We start from the raw sequence: 23780 nt of genomic DNA, 5'->3' as shown, positions 1-23780 counted from the left end.
TCTTAATTTTTTAACATTCGTAACCCTTTAGGATTTTGAAATTGGTATGTGAACAATAAACATTATTTGTTATAACTAATTAAGCATCTTATGAAGAAAAAAAAAAAAGCAACACAAAATTTAAAAATATTATGCTTATATAAAATATATATATATATATATATATATATATATATATATATAAGCTAACTTTGACAATAATGACCGATTTTTTTTTTATGGCTAAAAAGTGAAGTCTAGTTTCTATATATGCTTTGCTTTCAGTGTCTTAGCCTCGTCGTACACCATGCAACTTAAATTTTTTTTTTTTTTTAACTGAATATTTTGAAGTTTAAAAATATTAGAGGTGTAGGACTATGCCTCCTATGTAGAATACCTTAAAAGGCCTGGGGGATACCTTAAAATTCAAATCTGCATACGTTTCAATATTTATCAATTCATGCTGTAATAATATGTTTCAATTGATTCTCACATGCGCTATGTTAGAAATACTGAATTGAATAGTGTTGTATTTCTCACCGAAAGAATATACATAAGTGCCTTTATATAGGAGGCATATGAGTGCAGTACAAGTAAATATGAGTGTAGTACAAGTAAGAGTGCTATACAAGCAAGAGTGCTAAACAAGTAAACTAGTTGGGCCTAAAGCCCACAACACTATATATGTTAACAGCCCCCCTCAAACTCAAGGTGGATGTGAGACCAACTTGAGGTTGTCAACCAAAGTACGAAGGCGTCCCTTAGGATGTGACTTGGTGAAGATATCTGCAAGTTGATCTGTAGAGGAGACTGAGATTAACTTGAGAGCACCATGGACAAGATGATAACGGATAAAATGACAATCGATCTCAATGTGTTTAGTCCGTTCATGGAAGACATCATTGTGAGCAATATGAATGGCACTCTTGTTGTCACAATAAAGAGAAGTAGCAGAGGATGTCGACACACCTAAGTCTTTGAGAAGCCATCGTAGCCAAAGAAGCTCAGATGTGGTATCAAGGGCACGATATTCCGCTTCGGACTAGAACGGGCCACATGAGTTTGTTTCTTGCTTCGCCAAGAAATCGAGAAAAACCAAGAAGAAAGCAATAACCAGTGGTGGACCTCGCGATCGCTGGATCTCCCCGCCCAATCGCATCGAAAATGCACCTGAGAACAAGAGGAGACCGAGCAAGAGTAGAAAAGACCATGGAAGAGAGTGCCCTTTAGGTACCGAAGAATGCGCAGAACAGGAGCAAGATAGTGAGTCGATCGTGGAGTAGACATGACATATTGGCTCACCCTGTGAACAAGATAGGAAATGTCTGGACGAGTAACAGTGAGATAAACTAGGCTGCCAACTAAGCATCTGTAAAGAGAGGGATTAGACAATAGTTTCCCCCCTGAGGGAGTCAGATACGAATTAAGCTCGACTGGAGTATCACCGCCTTGCTATCAGTCCAGCCTTCAGACAAGAGTTCAGAGGCATACTTGGCTTGAGTAATGTAAAGTCCATCTGTAGAGTGAGTGATTTCAAGACCCAAGTAGGAGCTGAGATGTCCAAGATCTTTCATCTCAAACTGCTGACTGAGAAAATCCTTGAGTTCTTGAATACCACTGAGGTCATCACCAGTTATGATCATATCATCCACATACAGGAGAAGTAAAATAGTGCCTTTGTCAATGCGACAAAGAAATAAGGCGTAATCATAATGACCGGCCATGTAACCCAAACGAGAGATGGTAGAGTCAACTTGGCAAACCAAGCACGTGGAGCTTGTTTAAGGCCATAAAGTGCACGTCGAAGGTGACAAACCTTGTTTGATTTCAACAGAGAAGACCAGGAGGAGGTTGCATATAAACTTCTTCACTCAAATCCCCATTCACAGGAATGCATTTTTGACATCCATCTCGGAAAAGATCCCATTTACGGCAGCAACAGTGTACCAAGAGGGCACGAGCAGAATGAGATACGAGCAACCGAGAGCAAAGGTCTCTTCATAATCAATCCCATACTCCTGTAAAACCTTTACAACCAGACGAGCTTTGTAGCGCTCAATGGACCCATCGTAGCGAGTCTTAATCTTGTAGATCCACTTACAACCAACCACATTTCCAAGGGAGAGAGTGACCAAGTCCCAAGTATGGTTTTTAGATAATGCATCAAGTTCCTCTTTCATTGCAATCTGCCATAAAGGGTCAGTGGAAGCCTCACGATAGGTGTGAGGCTCGTGCAATGTAGCAAGGGTAGTGTAACAATGATAGTCAAGTAAATGTGCAGGAATGGACCTTACCCGAGTTGAGTGACGAGGTGGAGTGTCTTGTACATGATCTTCGATGCGAGCAGGAGCAGGGGAACCAAGATCAAGGTTGGGTAGCCTCGCCTTCGACCTGTTCATCTTCCACCTGTTCATTAAAAGGGGAACTAGGAAAGGGATCAAGGATTTCTGTGGTTGGATAGAGAAGTTAATGAGAATCAGCAGCAGTGACAAGAGGATCAGATCAGCCTATGGGGGCCGAGCAAGCTATAGATGGAATTTGCGTCTCTTCTGGAAATAGATCTAAGACAGAAGAGGAAGATAAAGAAGTACGGAAGTGAGAGAGCTCAACAAAAAGGCGATGTTCCCAAAAGACAATATTGCGGGAGACACGAAGACGATGAGAAATAGGATCATAACACCGATACCCCTTTTGAGTTTCTCCATAACCAAGAAAACAACAAAGTCTTGACCTAGGCTCAAGTTTGTTATGCTCATGTGGCTGAAGAAGAACAAAACAAGCAGAGCCGAATGAGCGTAGGTGGTGATAGTCTGGAGGTGACCCAAAAAGGCGCTCATATGGAGTTTGATCTTGGATGACAGGACTGGGAATGCGATTAATAGTATGAACAGCATGAAGAGCAGTTTCGCCCCAAAAGGAGCAGAACTTTGCGAGAGAAGAAGAGCACGAACAGTGTCAAGAATATGACGAAGTTTTCGTTCAGCTCTACCATTTTGCTGAGAGGTACCTAGACAAGTTAGTTGATGAACAGTGCCATAGGAATGCAAAACAGATTGGAAAGCATATTAAGTGTACTCAAGAGTATTATCATATCGAAAAATTTTGATACGTTTAGAAAATTGAGTTTCAACCATTTTTGCAAAATTAGAATACACTTGCAATAATTCAGAACGATGTTTCATATTAAAGATCCAGCTATAGCGAGAGTAATCATCAACAAAGACAACAAAATATCGAGATCCACCAATACTAGAAACAGAGGAAGGTCCCCAAACATCAGAATGAATACGGTCAAAGAAATTAGTGGATATAGATTCACTAGAATTGAAAGGCAAAGCTGGTTGTTTTTCTAGCTGACATGAAACACAATTAAAATTTTTTGTAGACACTGAACCTAACAAACCTCTAGAAGCCAATTGTTGTACACATGAAGAAGATGCGTGACCAAGTCGAGCATGCCAAAGAGCAAGAGAAGGAATAGAAGAAACGGCAGCAGCTGCGGCCCAATAGAAACAGGAGCAACAAGTGGAAGACGAAGGTTGTCCACGGAAACATACGTCCAACTCGGGACCGGTCCCTAGCCCCGTCCCGTCCTTGGATCCCCCGCACAATACACCCTAATAATCAAATATGATTCGATAACCCAACTCACCTAATTGTCCCACAGAAAACAAATTGTAAAGAAAGGTCAGGAACATTAAAGACCCCAAGAAATTTGAGGTTCGGAGGTTGAAATTTGAACCTATATTATGACCAGACATTGTGGAACCATTTGCTGTGCGAATAGTAAGAGGCGTGGTGCGGGTTTAAGTTTCGAAAATAAGGACGAGCGAGGTGTCATGTGATTGCAACAAGCAGAATCCATAAGCCAAGAGGAAGGAGACATACCGACAAAGTTGAGAGAGAAGAGGAATAAGATGCATTACCAACCATACGAATGACATTGGCGATGATGTTTTTAAGGTCATCTGGTCATGGTGAAAGCGCGACCTCGAAGACTTAGACTCGTGCAAAGACGGGAGCCATTGGTTGGACACTCTCAATGTTAGCAATAGTGGCGAAGAACCTCGAACTCACTCGATTTATCATAACAAAGCAAGTCTCAATATTATGGCCAAAACGTTTGCAAAAATTGCAAAAGCGTTTGCTAGATTGTCGGCGACGATTGTTGCAAAAGGAAGAAGACCTGTCCTTATTCTTCATTTAGAAGCAAAATATGCAAAAATGGATTGCAAAAAATGAAATCTATGCGAAAAACTGGGTAAGGAGCACCTGGGCTGCAAAAAGTCAACTCTGCGAAAAAGTCAACGGTCAACGGCTGGTCAACGGTCAACGGTCAGTCAACGATGACGTGGCAGGTGATGTCAGCAGCGCACTGGAAGGTGACGTCAGCGATGACGTGGCAGGCTGACGTGGGAAGCTGATGTGGTAGGATGATGTGGCAGCTGACATGGCAGGATGACGTGGCTCAGGGCTGACGTCAGCAGGAGCAGTGGTCTTTGCAGTGTTCGAACTCCCCAATCCCGGGCCAGCGTCCGAACTCCTTAGGACGATGTCCGGAAGACTGAAGGTTCAACGGCGAAAGGCTATGGCAGCTTGTTGTGATGTCTAGCAATATTGAGAATGGAGTTACACCAATAAAGACAAGACTGCGGCTAAGAAAAGGTCGTAGCAAAGCTCGATACCATGTTAGAAATACTGAATTGAATAGTGTTGTATTTCTCACCGAAAGAATATACATAAGTGCCTTTATATAGGAGGCATATGAGTGCAGTACAAGTAAATATGAGTGTAGTACAAGTAAGAGTGCTATACAAGTAAGAGTGCTAAACAAGTAAACTAGTTGGGTCTAAAGCCCACAACACTATATATGTTAACACGCTATTCGTATATAATATATTTGCGCGCAATTATTAGATATAAATTTGTAGTCTATCGACATATAAAAATCCTACCAAGGTGCACACACAATCCAAAACAAGTATTCTAAACGTGATTAGCAATCCAAGCTTTTTATTCTTCACAATAAAGAGTCGTGCAATACTCTGATGCCATTCAATAAAAAAAAAATTATTCATTTTTTGAATTTTTTAATGTAAGGAATTTAAATTAAAAAAAAAAACCTAATCATAACAACGTTGTTTTCAATCACTTAACGAAAATTAACAAGAGGACTTATTGAATGAAGATGAAAGCAAGAGAACTGAATTGACCCAAATTAAAGTCACTTAATTGAATACAATTTGAGTCAAAATAAACCAGTGTAATCTGTAATATAGCCTATAAAAATAATAACGTTTATGTTTATATTTATAAATATTTATTTTAATGTTGTATTCAAGACAAATGGTTCCTAATTTTATACATTTATAACCCTTTTTTTTAGAATTTTTAATTTTTTATGTGAACAATAAACATGATATGGTATATGTTGATACCGTATTTTGTCCGCCCTCGATTTACGTGTCGGATCTCGAAAAACTCAAAAATATTATTTTCTTTCTATGGAGTTACGAGAACATCCAAAACGATGTGGGGCAACCCATTCGGACACTAGAGCACCCAATGTGCCTTTTTCGGCTAAAATAATCAAAATGCCCCAAGTCAACCATGGGTTGACCGAAAATCAAACAAAGTTAAAATCCTATCAAAATATCACTTTTCATAGTTTTAAATCAAACCCAAGCTTCTCGAAGACTTTTGGCAACTTTGACTAAATTTGACCAAGTTTGACCCGGAGTTGCCCCTTGATGGGCCCAGAAACCCTAATTTTGATCTGGCCGTCAGAACGGGTTGAAACCAATGCCATTGCGAATATTAAGCTAACGCACCGATCGATACACCACTAACTTCCGAGGGACATAACTTTTGATCCAATCATTGGATTTTCAAGTTCCATACCTTTTTAGAAACAAGAAGTCGAGATCTTTCCAAGGGTGTCAAGATCAACCCGATCAAAGGCCATTTCAAGGTGGCGGCCCTTGAAGGGTCTTTGCCTCGAAAGGCGCACCAGGGCTATAAATGACCCCAAGCACCCCCCAGACCAAAAAAAAAAAGGGAGATTTTCTAATTTTGGCACTCTGCCTGGACGCTGTCTACACTTTTTTCCTATCTTCCAAACACAAAAAACACATCAAAGCCTCTTGACTCTTCCTCCTTCACCCAAAACACAAGGTATTGTTTCTTCTCCTTGATTCTATACTTTGGATTTGGGGTTTAGGGGTGTGGATGTAGTTGTTGCTTTGAACGGAAGTATATGAGATCAACTAGATGATGTCAAGCTACTAGAGAGAATAATTAAGAATTTATTTCTTAGATTTAGCTGAAAATGATAAGATCTCTTTTGAGGACATCTTGCTATTTTGGGTATAGCAGCTGGTTGCTGGGATTAAGTATTAAATGACTGGTGATGTCACTTTCAGCCAGGTGTCAAGTGCTAAACACACTGCCGGTGTTCTGCTAGAAAGATTTCCTCTTTTGAGTATTTATATTTTTGGTCCAAGATTTCATTACAATACATTATTAGTAAGTAATAGAATGATTGATTGATAGTTAATGAAACTTTAGAGATCTAGCCAAGGTCTCATTGTGTTGTGACTTATTCTTGGTGAGCAAGAAGAGCATTTAATGCTCTACTTAGAAAGCTGGCAGAGGAATATTTGGTTTGATTATGGCAAATGATAGCTGGGTATTAAAGATATTATGAATATTTCATATTTGAAGATTAAAGATAGCCAATTAGATTTAGCCATGTGTTTGAGTTGGATTTTAGCTGAAAATAGTAATATAGTTTATATGGAATAATATGATTAGGTTTCTAAATTCGTATAGCAACTGCTGGAGATTGAATGAATAGTTATTTTGCTAGTATTTAAATGGATGGAGTTTTTGAATATTTGTTATATGATGAGTATTAAGTTTTAGTTAAAGGATGTGGATTTTTATCATTTTAAGTGTTTGTGATAAGAGAGGCTTACCAGATGCAAGGGCAGCTTGATGCATTTGGGGGCCAAAAGCGAAAATTAATTATCTTGTTTCATATGTAAAATTAATATTAATTAACATGAATCACGTAGAATTTAAAAAAAAAAAATTTATAAACACAAAAAAATTTGACAAAATTTTTTATATTTGTTGATGTGGCAGATTAATAGTAGTGAGTAAAAGAATGATGTTAGTGGTGAATCTGGTTGAAAACTAGTAAAAGTTTGCTAACTCGACTATTGTGAAAAATGTTGTGAATTTTTTTGCAAATTGCTTCTTTCTTTTCTTTTTTCTTTTTTCTTCTAGAAGTGCTACATTCATAATGTTTTTCATACCAAATCTTAGGTGTTAAGTTGCTTTTTGTTTTCTATTTGAAACTACTACTAAAATTATTTTTTTGCTATCAATAATAGCCCTTAACAATTTGCTATTTAAGATTTTTTTTGTAAAAATGTTGTGAACATAGCATTTCTTTCTCTTTTTTATTTGTGTTTCATTTGATAAGAAAATATTATTTTATTTATTTGTTAATATTTCGTCTTAATTAATACTATTGGTTAAAATTTAGGAGCCTTTTTTTCACATAGGGCCTTAGGCAACCGCCTCAATGGCTTGTACCATTGAGCCGGCACTGACCAGATGTTACCCGCTACACACTAACTTGTCAAAGTTCAGGGAGTTGTAGAAGACACGCCAAGCAAATTTTTTTTTTATCAACTTTAAACTGTCAGAGCTTTACTGAACATACTTCTTCGCCCTCCAAACCATAACTTCCAAAGTTTCCCCAAAAAGAACTCATGAGCTTGGATCCTAGCCAAAAATGAGATGACGTACCTTGGGTTTTGCTGTAATTTTGTGTAAATAAGGACTTTTATTGGAGAAGCCACTTTCCATGAATATGAAAGAGGTAATATGGGTCATGAGCTTTAATTCATTGCTTAAGCCCGATCTGTATATCGATGTTGATGATGTCGTGGGTCATGAGCCCAGTTGATGAAGAAAAAATGTGAATCATGAATCCGCCTCTTGAAGTGAAGATGTTGTGGGCCATAAGATATAAACTTATTTTGGGCTTTAAATAGATTTACCCAAAAATCAATAATATGTTGATATGACTTGGGTTGCCATTGAAGCAATGCCATGAGGCGTGAAAAAGAGTCATCAACAATTTTTATATTGCTTTGTTCTCCTAGGGGCTCAACAAGATATTATGTTTATATAAATATATACAACTTCATATCTATAAAATATAAATTAAACTATGAAAATAAATCTATTTTAAATGAATAGACAGTTCTGCACACAGAAAAGAAAGTGGAAAAGGGCATATAACTATATGTCCGATTGAAAAGTAAGTAGTTTTCTACTTCACCTATCAAAAAGAACACAACCAAATTAAGGATCACATAGCCCACACATACCAAAACAAGCACGAGAATTGTGATTAGCAACCCAAGGTTATCCTTCTTTCATAAAACTGAGCTATGCAATATTTGGATGCTTATTCCAAATATTTTTTTTTAATAACTTTATGAATTTTTTAATATAAGAAAGAAATAAATAAAATATCAAAACTGTGTTGTTTTGGGATCTTAACGGCAATAACTTAATGGAAATTGGATGGGACTAAATTGAATGAAGTTAAAAGTTAGAGGACTGAATTGACAAAAATTAAAGTCACATAATTGAATTCAATTTAGTCAAAATTAAATTGTGTAATATGTAATTTATCCTATAAAATGGTATAAAGTATATGTTTAGTTTTATGATTATGTTTATAAATATGTTATTTAATTATTGTATGTAAAACAAATAGTTCTTAATTTTTCTACATTAGTAACTCTTTATGTGGCATTTGGTATGGGGTAATGTTTTAGAATTCCCAAAAATGTTTAAAGATTCTCATGTTTGGTTGCAAATCACGCTAAAGAATCAGATGCCAAGGGAATCTGGATTCCCCTCTCAATAGGAATGTGGATTCCTTTTAAAACAGGTGGGAATCCAGATTCCCAAGCTTAAAAGAAATTGTATTTTTTATAGATTGACAATTTTAACCATTTTTCATTATCATTTAATCAATTAAGATAAAATATAAAACAAATTATTATGGATTAAACTCTTTTAAAATTGTTATTAAGAATAAAAGTATTTGAGAATTTAAATAGTTATTTTTGTATTATACCTGTCATTTTGAAATGTTAGTCTATAATTTTAATGAATTTTTCATAATTTATTTTTTATATTTGGTTTTTCATTATTTATTTTGAGGAAGATTTTTTTTTTTAAAGACATGGTAGTTTACATTCAAATCTAAAGATAGAATAAGAAAAATAAATAATTCATTTAAGATTCTTGGGAATAAACCAAACATTGTCATCTCACATTCCTAGAAATCTTAAAACATTCCCAATGAAACCAAATATAGGAATAACGACATTCTTAGGAATGTGATTCCTAGGATTCACATTCCCAAGAATCTAGATACCAAGAGTAATGTGAATTTCCACGTACCAAACGCCACATTAGGTTTTTAAAATTTTTATATCAACAATAAACATGATATGTTATAATTAATTAAGCATCGTATGAAAAAAAAATGCAACAAAAAAAAATTTAATATTGAAAAATTAAAATTCATTGAGCATAGATATAGTTAGAATGGTAATTAAAAGTAAACATGATTTGTTAGAATTAATTAAGCATCTTATGATAAAATACAACAACAACATATTTGAATATTGCAAAATTAAATTAGATTAAGAACAAACCTAAATATAAAAAATATTATGCTTATAAAAAAATATAAATAAAATCTAACTTTGTCAATGATGAAGATTTAAATGACAATAATGACCTAATTTTGTAATTTTTTATGGCTAAAAAATTAAGTCTAGTTTCTATATTTACTTTGCTTTCACAGGGTCTCAAAATCATAGTTTTCCATACAACTTATTTTTATCTTAAAGTCATTTTAAAACTGAAAATCATTAATATTGGAAGATTGCACTTACTACGTAGAGTAAAGTTATGTTGGAAAGAAAATATGGTGCAATAAGCTGAATTTTCTGATCAGAACTCGTTTCACTGTTCATGAATTTATGCAGATATAACAAGCTTCAATTGATTCTCAGATGTGTTAGTTGTATATAATATACATTCAATTATTAGATCTAAATTTGTAGTCTATCAACATGTAAAAATCCTACCAAGGTGCACACACATTCTAAAACAAGTACGATAAACATGATTAGAAACCTAAGCCTTTTCTTCTTTCACAATAAGGCATTGCGCAATATACTTTAATGCCATTTCAAAAAAAATCATTTTTATTAATTTTTTGGATTATTTTAATGTAAGAAATTCAAAAAACTAATTAAAACAATATTGTTTTCAATCACTTAACAAAAATTATCTGGAGGACTAATTTAACGAAGATATAAGCAGAGGGCTGAATTGACTCAAATAAAATTTGTGTTATTGAATTCAATTTTAGTCAAAATAAAACAGTGTTATTTATAATATAGCCTACAAAAATAATGATGTGTATGTTTATGTTTATGTTATAAATGTTGTATAGGTATTTAAATGTTGTATTTAAAACAAATGGTTCTTAATTTTCTACGTTTATAACCCTTTAGGATTTTTAAATTTCAATATGAACAATAAACATAATATTTTCTAATTAAGAAAAATGATATGTCCACAACATTTTTGTAACACTTTCACAATAAATCCTAAGCGGTAGGTTTCTATTGGTGATACAAAAAAAGTAATTTCAGTGGTAGATTCAAATTAGTTCCAATAACAACTAATCACTTATGATTTGTTGTGAAAATGTTGTAGATGTAGCACTTCTCTATATTTGATTAAACATTTTATGAAAAAATGTAACAGCACAAAATATAAATATTGAAAAATAAAAAATCACTAAGCACAGATATAGTTCGAATGTATGTCAATTTCTTTTTTTAACATAAATTTTGGGCTAAAATAGCCATATACTACTGTTTGGGAAAATATGCATGGATCTATCACTGTTTGCAAAATATTTAGCAATCTACCACCTTTTTTTTAAACTCGAGTTCCAGAAAGTCAAGTTCTTTGAAAAAATAGCCTTCAAATTTGCCGTGCTATTTTTTATGGAACTCGAGTTACATAAAATATTTTCAAAAATTTTCCATAGTACTCGAGTTCCATGAACTCGAGTACCATGGAAAACTCGAGTTCCTTAAACTTGAATTTCCAATTAGTGGTAGATCCTTACATATTTTAGAAACAGTGGTAGATTACAAAATATTTTCAAAAACAATGGTATTTGGCCATTTTGACCTAAATTTTGAGAGTTTGGTTATAAAAATTTTTAAAATTTAAAGTTCATAATTTACTTACTTTTGTCGTATCCAATTTTCTTATCTCTAGCTCTTCTAATTAGTCTATCATCATTGTGTGTGTCTATATATATATATATATATATATATATATATATATATATATATATATATATAAAGAGAGAGAGAGAGAGACAAGCTACCGAAAAAGGAAATAATTCTTATTGATAATCCCAAACTTTTTTGATAAGTTCATTAGTGATCTATTTGCAAAGAAGATGATACTTTTCATTTTATAATTAAGATTTCGTATTTTGGATCTAATAGTACACAAACTATTATATTATTTATAATTTTAAAGGATACCATATAACTTTATATATGCGATTAAAGAGTAAAAAAATAAATCAAATTTCATTCATCAATAAAGCATCATTATGTAAAAATTTTAACGGTGTACAGAAAAAAATTTCAGAATTTTAGGTTTATATGCTAGATTGTGATTGATGAAAAACAAGGGCCAACTACCAAATTGTAATGAGGTCAAAATAGTTGATATAAAAGCTGGCTTATGAGGATGCAAGTATGTATGGATGGATATGGGTTGTCGTTTTCTTCTAAATAGCTCCAAGAGAATTACTAGGAGGATGAAATGGCAATGTTAGGAACATTATAGGCATATAGATAATCATTGTTGTAATGTTCCATTTAGTTAGTTAGTTAGTTGTAGGATTTGCAACAAGTTGAGCCAAGTTAGTTAAAAGTTATTAGCTGGTTATTTGACTAAGAAACTTGTATAAATATTTCTAATCCATAACATTTTGGATATTAAAGAATAAACCAATTGTTTAGTGCATCTCTCTCTCTTAATATCTCTTAATTTCTCTCTTTCTCTATGGAGGTCTAGGTCCCCTTGAAGTGACCTACAACAACTACTATTCTCATTCACCATTCTTATTTTTTCAAAATTCAAATTTATATTATAGCAAGTTCCTATCAAGCATGGAAGTAGAATAGCAGGGACTGTCACGTATTCTTATTAAAATTCAACTTTTAATCTCAGTAGAATAAAAATGAATAATGTTAAATGTTAAAAGCCAAGAGAATTGTTGTTTTATTTGCACCTCTTCATGCACAAAGTGCTTGGAGGTCTAGGGGGTCTAGGGGGAAAGGGTTTGAGTTATGGGTTTTGTAGGTGCCATATGAATGGCAGTGGGTTAAAAGTTTTGGACCGAACCTATTCCCCATGGATTTCATGAGAACTTGGAACTAGTATAAACCAATTCTTGAGGTTAAATTTACATTGTCCTTACACCAATAACAATATCTAAAAAAAAGTAAGACCCACACTTATTTCAAGAGAGAGAGAGAGAGAGGGGGAATTTCTTAGCTTTATTTATTTTATTAAGGTAACGATAGCTATTTCATAAAAATTGAGATTTAATACTACAATGACTAGATAATAGGTGGCATTCCTTTAACCAAATCTGAGTATCCATTTTCTCAACCAAAAAAAAAATCTGAGCAGCCCAACCTATACCAAAAGAAGAATCTACTAACATCTTAGCAGCTCTATTACGTACTATTGCTTCCATATGATAAATACATGTTTTAGATTCCGGAAATACAATAAACGTATACTCTTACTTTTTACATAATAATGAATCTCACTAATTAAGTTTCTAGTGGAATCTACTATCCATATAGGAGAGCAGAGTACTTACTATATTCCTAGAGTATTCTATAATTTTTCCATACTAGTGATAGACCCGTGCGTTGTACGATTTTTTTTTTTTAAGTTATTATTTTTGTAATTATTATTATTATTGTTATTATGCATGGACACTAATGCAATTGTACCATTAGCTTAATGACCCATTATTTTCTTTTGGAATTGTTTTAAATTATAGGGTAATGCAATACCAAAAGTATATCTTTGGTTTTTTTTTTTTTGTAACTATTTAGTCTTTATGCATTTCTAATTTATTATAATTAGTTATTAAATTTACTAAAAATATTATTATTAATATATACTATCAATTTTGTTTTTGAGAAATAATAATAAAAATACACCATTTTTTTAATTAATACACCACTAATTTTAGTAGCATTAAACACACAATATTTTCTAACCTATATTTAGTATTATTAAAGTTTTTTCCTTTTACTCTTGGACTTCCTAAAACGTTTATGAGAAATTTTAGTAGTACTTTTTCTTAGAAACAATTTTAGTAGTACTAAACATACAATATTTAATTAATTGTAACCTATCATTAATAGTTTTTTTTCCTCATTTGCTAAAATTTTTTGGAAGAAATTTATTTTCTTTATTATTTTTTCCTAATTATATTTCTGAAATCAAAATAGATTATATAAGGATTTTATCATGTGTTATTCTCATATGCTTTGAGAAAAGTACATGTGTCATCATTGTATGCATTCTCATATTTCCCATTTCAAAATTAATTACATATTTCTAGCTTCATTTTATTCTTTATATATATATATATATATATATTTTTTTTTTTACTACCAAAAATGTTAGATTTCATATCTTCATATTTTTCATGTCATTGTTATTATTAGAATTTTTTTTTTTAAGACTACCAAAAGCATTTATGGGAAGAAATTAATTGCTTTCATCATTGTTGTCTCATGGATTATAATATGTAATAACTCAAATGAAAATGAATTAATGATAAGATTTTTGAGTCTTTTAAAATATGATTTTTTTTCTTTTTTGGAGAACATGTGGTAATTAGATATATACAACTTTCACTTATATTCTCAAATACACACGAAATTTTATTTATAGCAATTATTTTATATTTACATAATTAAATCAAGAGTTTAAAAGAATTATAGAAATTTTTTAATATTTAAATAATTAAATCAAGAGTTAAAATAATTATGTTTAAATAGAACAAATATAATATATATATATATATATGCAAAATATAAATTGAGTGGAAAGTTGAAATCAAGTGTACAATAGCAGTATTTATTATAATGGATAAAAAATATAGGGTAAATTACGTATTTGGTCCCTATCATATACACCATATTTCAATTTGATCCAGAACCTTTTAATTGTGTCAATTTGGTCCCTAACCTTTCTTTACCGTGTCAATTTAATCTTTACAGTTATCTTTTGGATGAAAATTAATGACATGTCTAATGGCCAAAATAAAAAATTAGCTTCTGTTGATGTGATAATAAACTAAAATTTTATTTTGGCTATTTACTATGTAAGCAATTTTCATCTAATATATAATGGCAAAGACTAAATTGACACAACATTATAAGGTTAATGACCAAATTGACACAATTGAAAGGTTAAGGACCAAATTGAAATATGGTGTAAAGGCTAGGGACTAAATATATAGTTTACCCAAAAATATATAAATTAAATGGATGTGTTGAAGAAATTTATAAATTTGATTGTATTCATAATCGTGAGAGATAAAAGTATAAACTCGATAGCGACGTTTTAGAAAACGTCGCTATAGTGATTAAAGCAAAAAATATCCGTGTGTGGGTAAAAACAAATACTCTATAGCGACGTTTTAGAAACGTCGCTATATGTTCTAAACTTTTAACTTTCCACCATCATTTTCGGATTCCCACACTATTTTCCCTCTTCTTCTTTTTTTTTTTTTTCTTTCTTTTCATTAACCCACTCCGTGTCCCACTCTTTTCTTTATTAGGCTCACTATTCATTGTCCCCTTCTTTTCTTTTCTGTGTTATTTGTTCCTGAACAAAGTTTCTCTCCAAACTATATTTTCAAACTTCTTATATATCTCTTTTTTTTGTGAATTTTGAAAATCTAACCGTTAAATTTCATGTTCCTTATGTTCTTAATATGCATATCAAATTTCGTTCAAATTTGATATTATTTATTATTCGATCAATAAATTTATTTTTTATACACAATTTTCGATCATAAAAATTTGAAATTTTAACAATTGCTTGATGAGATAGCAATTGATATTTGATCTTTTTGAAATTTTACATGCATGAAAAATATAATAAGAACATGCTATCTAACGGTTAGATTTTCAAAATTTACACTCAATATAGAGATATATGAGGAGTTTGTAGGGCTTTTCTCCAAACTAGTTTGGAGGGAAACTTTGTTCTTTGTTCCTAGTATTTTCTTTGTGACCCATTTTCTCCAGCACCACCACACCATCATTTCCCTTCCACCCACTGCCACCGCGGCCGTCATCGCCCTCCACTAAGATCCACTACCACCACCATACTCTTTTCCCTCTTTTTTGTTGTTCAAGTTTCTTTGGAGTGTAAGTAATTGTTCTTGGCTTATGGGTTTGCTTTGATTTGGTATTTCTTTAATGGGTCATGGAGCTTTTGTGCTAATTTTTGCTATTTTTCAGTTTTTGTTGTTCAAGTTTCTTTAGAATGTAAGTATTTGTTTTTGGCTTATGGGCTTGCTTTGATTTGGTTTTTCTTTAATGGGTCACCGAGTTTTTTTCTATATTGGTTGGAAATTGGTAGAAAAAGCTCTTATTCAGATTTGGCTTCTTGGGCAAAAAGACTTGAGGATCAAGGGTTGAATCATTGTAAGTATTTCTTTAGAGTGTAAGTATTTGTTTTTCAATATTATACCTTCTAGCAGTGGCAGGAGATGGATCCTTATCAATAGCTAGGATGCTTCTTTTTTTTCAATATCTACAACAAAGTGCCTCCTATTAATACACATTAACTAAATGGAACTATTAAATTAGAAAAAAAAAATTTGATGATTCGAGTAGTTTATATGTGGTTGACTACAAGTTAAGAAGTACCATGTAAATCTTGTATTTTTTTTTTTCTACTTAATTTTTCTATAGTTTGTAGATTTTGAATTTTTTTTTTTTTTTTTGTGGTTTAGCTAGCTTGATATTAATTTTTAAAAAGAGCCCACTGCCCACTAATGTCTACAAGGAGATTCTTCCATTAGATGAGGTGCTTAAAAATTATATCTTCAATGTGTTATCATTATTCAACGTGTGTGTGTGTGTGTGTGTGCGCTTGCTTTAGTTTTGATTTTTTTAATTGAATGCAGTAAAAGACTACTTTGCAAATAATATTTCAAATAATATATGGAGTTGATTTGGAGCACCTATTTCAATTGAGAGATTTAGGCATAATGGGTAAGTTTTCTTATGTGTACCAAATGACAAAGTTTGGATACAATTAAACTTCAAATATTATTTGCAAAGTAGTCTTTAATTTTTCTGCCTAATTGTACCAAGTCCCGACTCATTAAAATTTTTTGCAATGACACCCTTATTTGCCTTCCACATCATTTAAGTGTCCTCTTTTATTTAGCAGGTTAACCACTCACTTATTGTGATAAGTTTGGAATTTTTATTTTTGGAAAGGTGTGTGCTTGGCTTGAGCATAGTAAGTAATTTTTGCTTAAAAATTTGTACTTGAGATGTTGATGATTGTGTGGGGGTGGATTGTTGAGTTGGAGCAAACGGGTAGCTTGCATGGTGTTATAAGGCGATTTACATTCATATTGGAAGTTTTTATTATTTAATGAAGATTTGGACTTCAATACTTGTAAGCATTCTATATTTGTGATTATGATAATTTTATTGGATGGATTGTTGTGTTGGAGCAAGCGGGTGTTGGAGCAAGCGGGTGGCTTGTATGGTGTTATGAAGTTGTTGCAATTGACATTAGGAGTGTTTATTAAATTTGGAAATTTGGATGGATATGGTTGAGTTATATTTGTCGATTAATTTTTAGACTTCAATACTTGTAAGCATTCGATATTTGTGATTATAATAACCGTATTGGGTGGATTGTTGTCCAAATTTTTTCACTACTAATATAGTACATATATCATTATGCCCTCCCTGACAAAAGAAGATACTAGGCGTAGTTGTGCACAAAAAGCAGATTCTACTGCTATAGGAAATCATGTGGAAGACCCACCTAATAATGATTTGAAAAAAAAAAAGATTTTATAGCAAAATGAAATAGGAATCACACAACGTCACCCTACTGCCATAAGGAAAGAGGAAATCATGTGGGAATGGGACCCACCTAATAATTATTAAAAAACTTATAATAATCATACTAATTACCATGACTACAATTATGAACTAATACTCATTTGTCACAAATTTGTAAAAGTTATAATAATTATAATGACTACCAATTATGAACAAAGATTCGTTTGTCACAAACATCTTTTCTACTATTGAATACTTTGGTTATTTATAAAACCCACTTCATCCCTGAAATTGGAAAATTATGCCAATAGTAAACTTGGTCAATGCTTCACATTTCAATGTGATGCTACTCATGGATTAGCTAGAAACATTCTTCAGAGAGAGGAAGATAATAAAATCTAAATTTAGTGACTAGCTACATTTTTGTATTGGCATCATTGGATAGTGGTAGCTTTATCATATAATTACTGAAACATTCTTTCCATTAATAAAATTTCTTTTTTCTTATCTGTTAAAAAGAATATAAATATTTCTTTTTGAGTTTTGCACCACCTCATCATCTATATCACTCATTTTACTTCAAAATTTTTCCTTTTTTTTTTTTTGAAAATTTTCCTTTTTTTAATATTAAATATAAAGAAATATTAATATCTATACAATATATAAGAATTAAGGTTAAGTAATTAAGTGTGCTAATCTTACACTTCTTCCAATCCTTCTTCACCATTTCTTAACTCTTCTTCTTTCTCATAATTAACTTTCCTCCGATTCTTCCTCTCCATTTTTTTACTCTTCTTCTTCCCATCTTATTTTCTATAAATTTCCTTTTTTTATTTCATATATATATTTCTCCTATTCATTAATTCCATGTTTTTTCTACAACAAAAAAAGTGATTACTCTCTCTTTGTGTTCGATGTTTTCATTTTTTATTGGTGGATTTATCAAATTTGGAAATTGTATTGGAGTTATATTTTTTGATTAATTTTTGGACTTAATACTTGTAAGTATTCTATATTTGTGATTATGATAATTGTGTTGGGGTGAATTGTTGAGTTGGAGCAAGCGGGTGGCTTGCATGGTGCTATAAGGCGATTTACATTCATATTGGAAGTGTTTATTATTTTTTGAAAATTTGTATGGATATTTATGAGTTATATTTGTTGATTACTTTTTGGACTTCAATACTTGTAAGCATTCTATATTTGTGATCATGATAATTGTATTGGGAGGATTGTTGTGTTGGAACAAGCGGGTGGCTTACATGGTGTTATAAGACAGTTTACATTCATATTGGGAGTGTTTATTATTTTTTGAAAATTTGGATGTCGTTGAGTTATGGTTGTTGATTACTTTTTAGACTTCAATACTTGTAAGCATTCTATATTGTTATATTGACAATTTTTTTGTGGTGGATTGTTTAGTTGTTTTGTTCTATAGCTATGGACAAGAGTTGGATGGACATTAGAGATAGGACATCTATGGAATATAGAAATGGAGTTGCACAATTCTTGAATTTTGCATCTCAACATGCACAGCGAGATGGTACGATTGTTTGTCCATGTCGAAAATGTGCACATTTAACAATGTTGGCTATAGATGTTGTACGAATTCATCTAGTATCACATGGGATTTGTAGGGGTTATTGACGTTGGACTTTTCACGGGGAATCGTCATCTAGAAAGACTTTTGTTAGAACTCCTAGTACTTCTGTCCAAGAAAACTCAAATAAAAATAGTAATATGCGTGAAATGTTGTATCACATGTTCCCTATGCATGATATGGTGCCCGAACCAATGGAAGAAGATATGACATCAGATCCTATGGTAGGAGGCCCTAGTGTGGAACAACCTATACAAGGTCCTAATGAAGAGTCACTCCAATTTCTCAAGTTGCTCAAAGATGTTGAGAAACCTTGTTATGAAGGTTATGCACAATTTAGCAAATTGTCAGTCATTATGTATTTGTACCACTTGAAGTGTCTACTTGGTTGGAGTAACAAATCAGTCACCTTCTTGCTTCAATTTTTGCAAGAGCCACTACCTTCAAGTGCGAAGTTGCCAAAAGATTGTTATGAGGCAAAAAAAAATTATTAAGGAAAATTGATGTTTGCCCCAATGATTAAGGAAAATTATTAAGGAAGATTGTTTGAGTTATGAGAAGATTGATGTTTGCCCTAATGATTATATGTTGTTTTGGAAGGAAAATTCCAACCTCAAAGCTTGCTCATATTGTAACCATTCAAGGTGGGCAAGCAACGAGGCCGGAGTTCCAAAATATATGAATGCTCCTTCCAAAGATGGTACTCCTGTTAACGCCGAAGCAGAAAGCAACATTGTAAGTAATATCATGATTTGCTAAGTGTAATATTGAATCTATTAATATTGTTAATTTCTAATGTGTTATTGTGTTCAAAGTTTGAATATTAGGAAAAAATCAATGAACTGTTGAGTGAGTCCTCAAATCGTGTGCAATCATCCGACCTTACTGGTAGTATTGCATGGCACCAAATGATGTATATGCTCAAGTGTTTGGTAATGAGCGCAATGATCGTGTTCGGGGTGTGGGATTTGGCCTAACTTCAAGAATGCATCCTGCCAAGAGCAATCCTGCAATTGCTCAAGTAAGAAGCTAAGAAAGGGATGCTGAAGTAATTCAGTTGAAGAATCAAGTGGCTTTTTTGACAAAGAAAGTGAATCATTATGAAAACTTGGAAGAGCGAATGACCCAATTGATACAACTAGTGCAAAATTAGCAAAATCATTCTTCAGAATCTAGTCGGGTATTAAATTTTAATGTTTTAAGAATTTATTTGGTGTTTAAATTTTTTAAGTATAGCAACTATTATTTTGTTACTCGAAGTGATTTCTTTATGAACTTATTAAATACTTTAATTTGTATTCAGGGTAGTTTCGGTTTAGATCATCAATCTCCAACTGCTTATAGATCACAGGCTTCATCCCATCAAGAAACTAGCAGATAGCGGTACATGCACTGCTTTAAGGACTCCATGGCCTATTACATAGTTGTTTTGAACAACCACAATTATTTTGGATTTATTGTACTTTGTTTATAATATTGTCATAGTTTGGGTGGTTGTTTATTTTTTTGGTATAGGTAGACAAGTGTTTTGTTATAACCACATTTATTTTGGAAGTATTATACTTTGTTTAATACTTTGATGCTATTTCAAAAAAAAAAATAGTAATTTTTTGAATTTTTTTATGTAAAAAAATTAAATAAATAAAAAACTAATCATAACAACGTTGTCTTCAATCACTTAACAAAAATTAACAAGAGGACTAATTGAATGAAGATAAAAGCAAGATGACTGAATTGACCCAAATTAAAGTCACTTAATTGAATTCAATTTTAGTCAAAATAAACCAATGTAATTTGTAATATATCCTATAAAAATAATAACATTTAGGTTTATATTTATAAATATTTATTTTAATGTTGTATTCAAAACAAATGGTTCCTAATTTTCTACATTTTTAATCCTTTAGGATTTTTAAATTTTTATATGAGCAATAAACATGATATGGTGTAATTAACTAAGCATTTTATGAAGAAAAAAAATGTAACATAAAATAAAAAAATTGAAAAATAAAAATTCATGAGCATAGATATAGTTTGAATGTATGTCAATTTTTTTTCTTTAACATAAAATTTGAGTGCTTGGTTATGAACAAATTTCAAAATTTAAAGATCATAATTTACTTATTTTGTCATATAGTTTGGATATATGTCAATTTAAAGATCATATTTTACTTACTTTTGTCATATCCAATGTTCTTGTCTCTGGCTCTTCTAATCTTGTCTATCATCATTGTGTGAACATACAAAAATATCTTAAAATTGTGATAAATAGATATATATATATATATATATATATATATATATATATATATATATATATATATATCAAGCAACCAAAAAATTGAAATAATTTTTATTGATAACACCAAATTTTATTGATAAGTTCAGTAGTGATCTATTTGCAAAGAAGATGATACTTTTCATTTTATAATTAAGATTTTTTTTTTTTTTTTTGGGATCTAATAGTGCACAAACTACCATATTATTTAAAATTTTAAAGGATACCATATAACATCATATATGCGATTAAAAAGTAAATAAATAAATCAACTTCTTCAAAAAAAATTAAATCAACTTTCATTAATCAATAAAGAGATCATTTTGTACAATTTTTAAGAATGAACAACAACAACAACAACAACAACAACAAAAGTGAGAATTTTAGGTTTATATGCAAGATTGGGATTGATGAAGAACAAAGGCCAACTACCAAATAGTAATGAGATCAAAATAAAAGCTGGCTTATGAGGATGCAAGTATGTATGGATGGATATGGGTTGATGCTTTCTTTTAAATAGTTTTAAGAGAACTACTGGGAGGACCAAATGACATGGAAGTAGAATAGCAGGAATCGTCAAATATCATGATTAAAATTCAACTTTTAATCTCAGTCGAATAAAAAGGAATAACGTAAAATGTTAAAAGCCAAGAGAATTGTAGCTTAATTTGCTCCTCCCCATGCACAAAATACTTGGGGATCTAAGGAGGAAAATGTTCGAGCTATGAATTTTGCAAGTGCCATATGAATGGCAGTGCATTAAAGAAGTCTTGAACCGAACCTAATACCCCATGGATTTCAATACTTGGAACTAGTATAAACCAATTCTTGAAGTGAACTTTACATTGTCCTTACACCGATAACAATACTCCAAAAAAAAGTAAGACCTACCCTTAGAGAGAGAATTTCTTAGCTTTATTTATTTAGTTAAGGGAACGATAGCTATTTCATAAAAATTGAGATTTAATACTACAAGGACTAGATAATAGGTGGCATTCCTTTAACCAAATCTGAGGAGGCCCGGCCCATACCTAAAGAAGAATCTGCTAACATCTTAGCAACTTTATTGCTCCATGTGATAAATACATGTTTTAGATTCTGGAAATACAATAAATGTATATTCTTAGTGAAACCTATTATCCCTGCTATAAGAAAGGAAAGTACTTTATGTAACCAAGAGTATTTTATAATTTTCACATATTGTAAGAAGAATCAAAGAAAAAACAACTCAGATATATCGATCCTTGATTGGCTCTGTGGTTCAAATTACTCATATAGTTACTCAGGTAACGCTAAAGTTATAAATACTAACATGGCTGGGCAAAATAGGGCACATTGATCCTACTTAGTTCATTCATCTTCAAGTATCCAAAAATGAGTGTGCTCACATATTCCTCTATCTGTCTCTCCTTGTTTTTGGCTACCTCCTTCTTTATCCATCCTTCCAATGCTACTACTACTACTACTATCCAGCCATCCGATCTTGTGAACAAAGTATGTAACCAAACCTCCAATTACACCTTCTGTGTTGAGTCTCTATATGCCAATCCAAAAACCCCAAATGCTAATCGCCAGGAGCTAGCCTACATCATATATGTCTCAGCATATCTCAATGCCACCAGTACTCAAGAGCACATAGCTAAGCTGCTTAATAAGAATGCCAACACAAGCCAAAGGCCACTTCTCCTAAGGTGTGCTAGAGATTACACCAAGGCTGTTTCAAAGCTCGCAGTGGCTTACGGAGACTTGGATTCTGAGACATACAACTCTTTGGCTATCTATTCACGTACTGCATCTGCTGCTGCTGATGACTGTCAGGCCGCTTTTAAGGGAACTCATTCTCCACTCACCACCAGGAATGAGGATTTGAAAGGTCTTTGTGAAATTTGTGTTTTCGTCTCTAAACTATTTGTCACCTCTTAGTTTGCGAGATAATTGTCATTTAAGATCTGTATGTGACTCAGTTGCAGTGTTATAGTAAAGACCTTTCATATTTGATACATTGTATCTTATTTTTTTATAATTGTATTGAATGTTTTTGTTTTCCACTACATTTTATTTCACGAGTAAGATTTTTTTTTTTTTTAATTAACATTCATACCTTTAAATTTGTAATATTTAAGATAAATCATGAAATGAATTTATATGAAATTGAGAAAATACAAAACTTTTAGGAGACAGTAATTGACAATTAACTACCAACAGTAATACTTGTTAAACACAAATAGTTTTACACAGTATTACACAGTTCCAGAAACAACCAAAACCGTAACTTTAAAGTCACGATTTCTACCTTGGAAATCATAGTTGGAAATCCCAACTCTAATTCACCGTCTAAGTTATTTGTTGGGCTGTGCGCAAAATTGTGTAAAACAATATGTGTAGCATGTAAAAACCACATCTCTTCATAGACGGTATAAAATTCTAAATCATAATCACATGTGGAATTTAGAAGCCAAGCATGCAACAAGAGATTTAAATTTGATTGTAGTAGCCATATACAGGCCAACTTGGTAAAAACTTCAAATGCAAATGCCAGCATTCAATTGCAAGCCATTGTTATAGCCTTACAGGTCCTTCCTCAATAAGTTTGTCGTTTTGAATTCACGGGTATGTCACAGTGTGAAATTAAAATTGTACTATT

General features: G+C 32.1%; 1 protein-coding gene across 1 annotated transcript; it reads left to right on the top strand.

Moving 5' to 3' along the window:
* The first annotated feature begins 22272 nt into the window (after window positions 1-22272).
* On the top strand, window positions 22273-23136 carry LOC142636829 (cell wall / vacuolar inhibitor of fructosidase 2-like). Its single transcript, XM_075811125.1, has one exon. The coding sequence runs from the start codon at window positions 22511-22513 to the stop codon at window positions 23057-23059; it is 549 nt and encodes a 182-aa protein (XP_075667240.1). The 5' UTR covers window positions 22273-22510; the 3' UTR covers window positions 23060-23136.
* Window positions 23137-23780: the final 644 nt, after the last annotated feature.

Source organism: Castanea sativa, chromosome 5, assembly GCF_040712315.1.
Source record: "Castanea sativa cultivar Marrone di Chiusa Pesio chromosome 5, ASM4071231v1".
Lineage (NCBI taxonomy): Eukaryota > Viridiplantae > Streptophyta > Magnoliopsida > Fagales > Fagaceae > Castanea > Castanea sativa.
Note: the sequence above shows the minus strand (reverse complement) of the source record. Positions and strands in the feature narration are given on the sequence as shown.

Bases quoted from the DNA above. Each gene is read 5' to 3' on its own strand.
- LOC142636829 (XM_075811125.1), top strand. From the start codon at position 22,511: ATGAGTGTGCTCACATATTCCTCTATCTGTCTCTCCTTGTTTTTGGCT.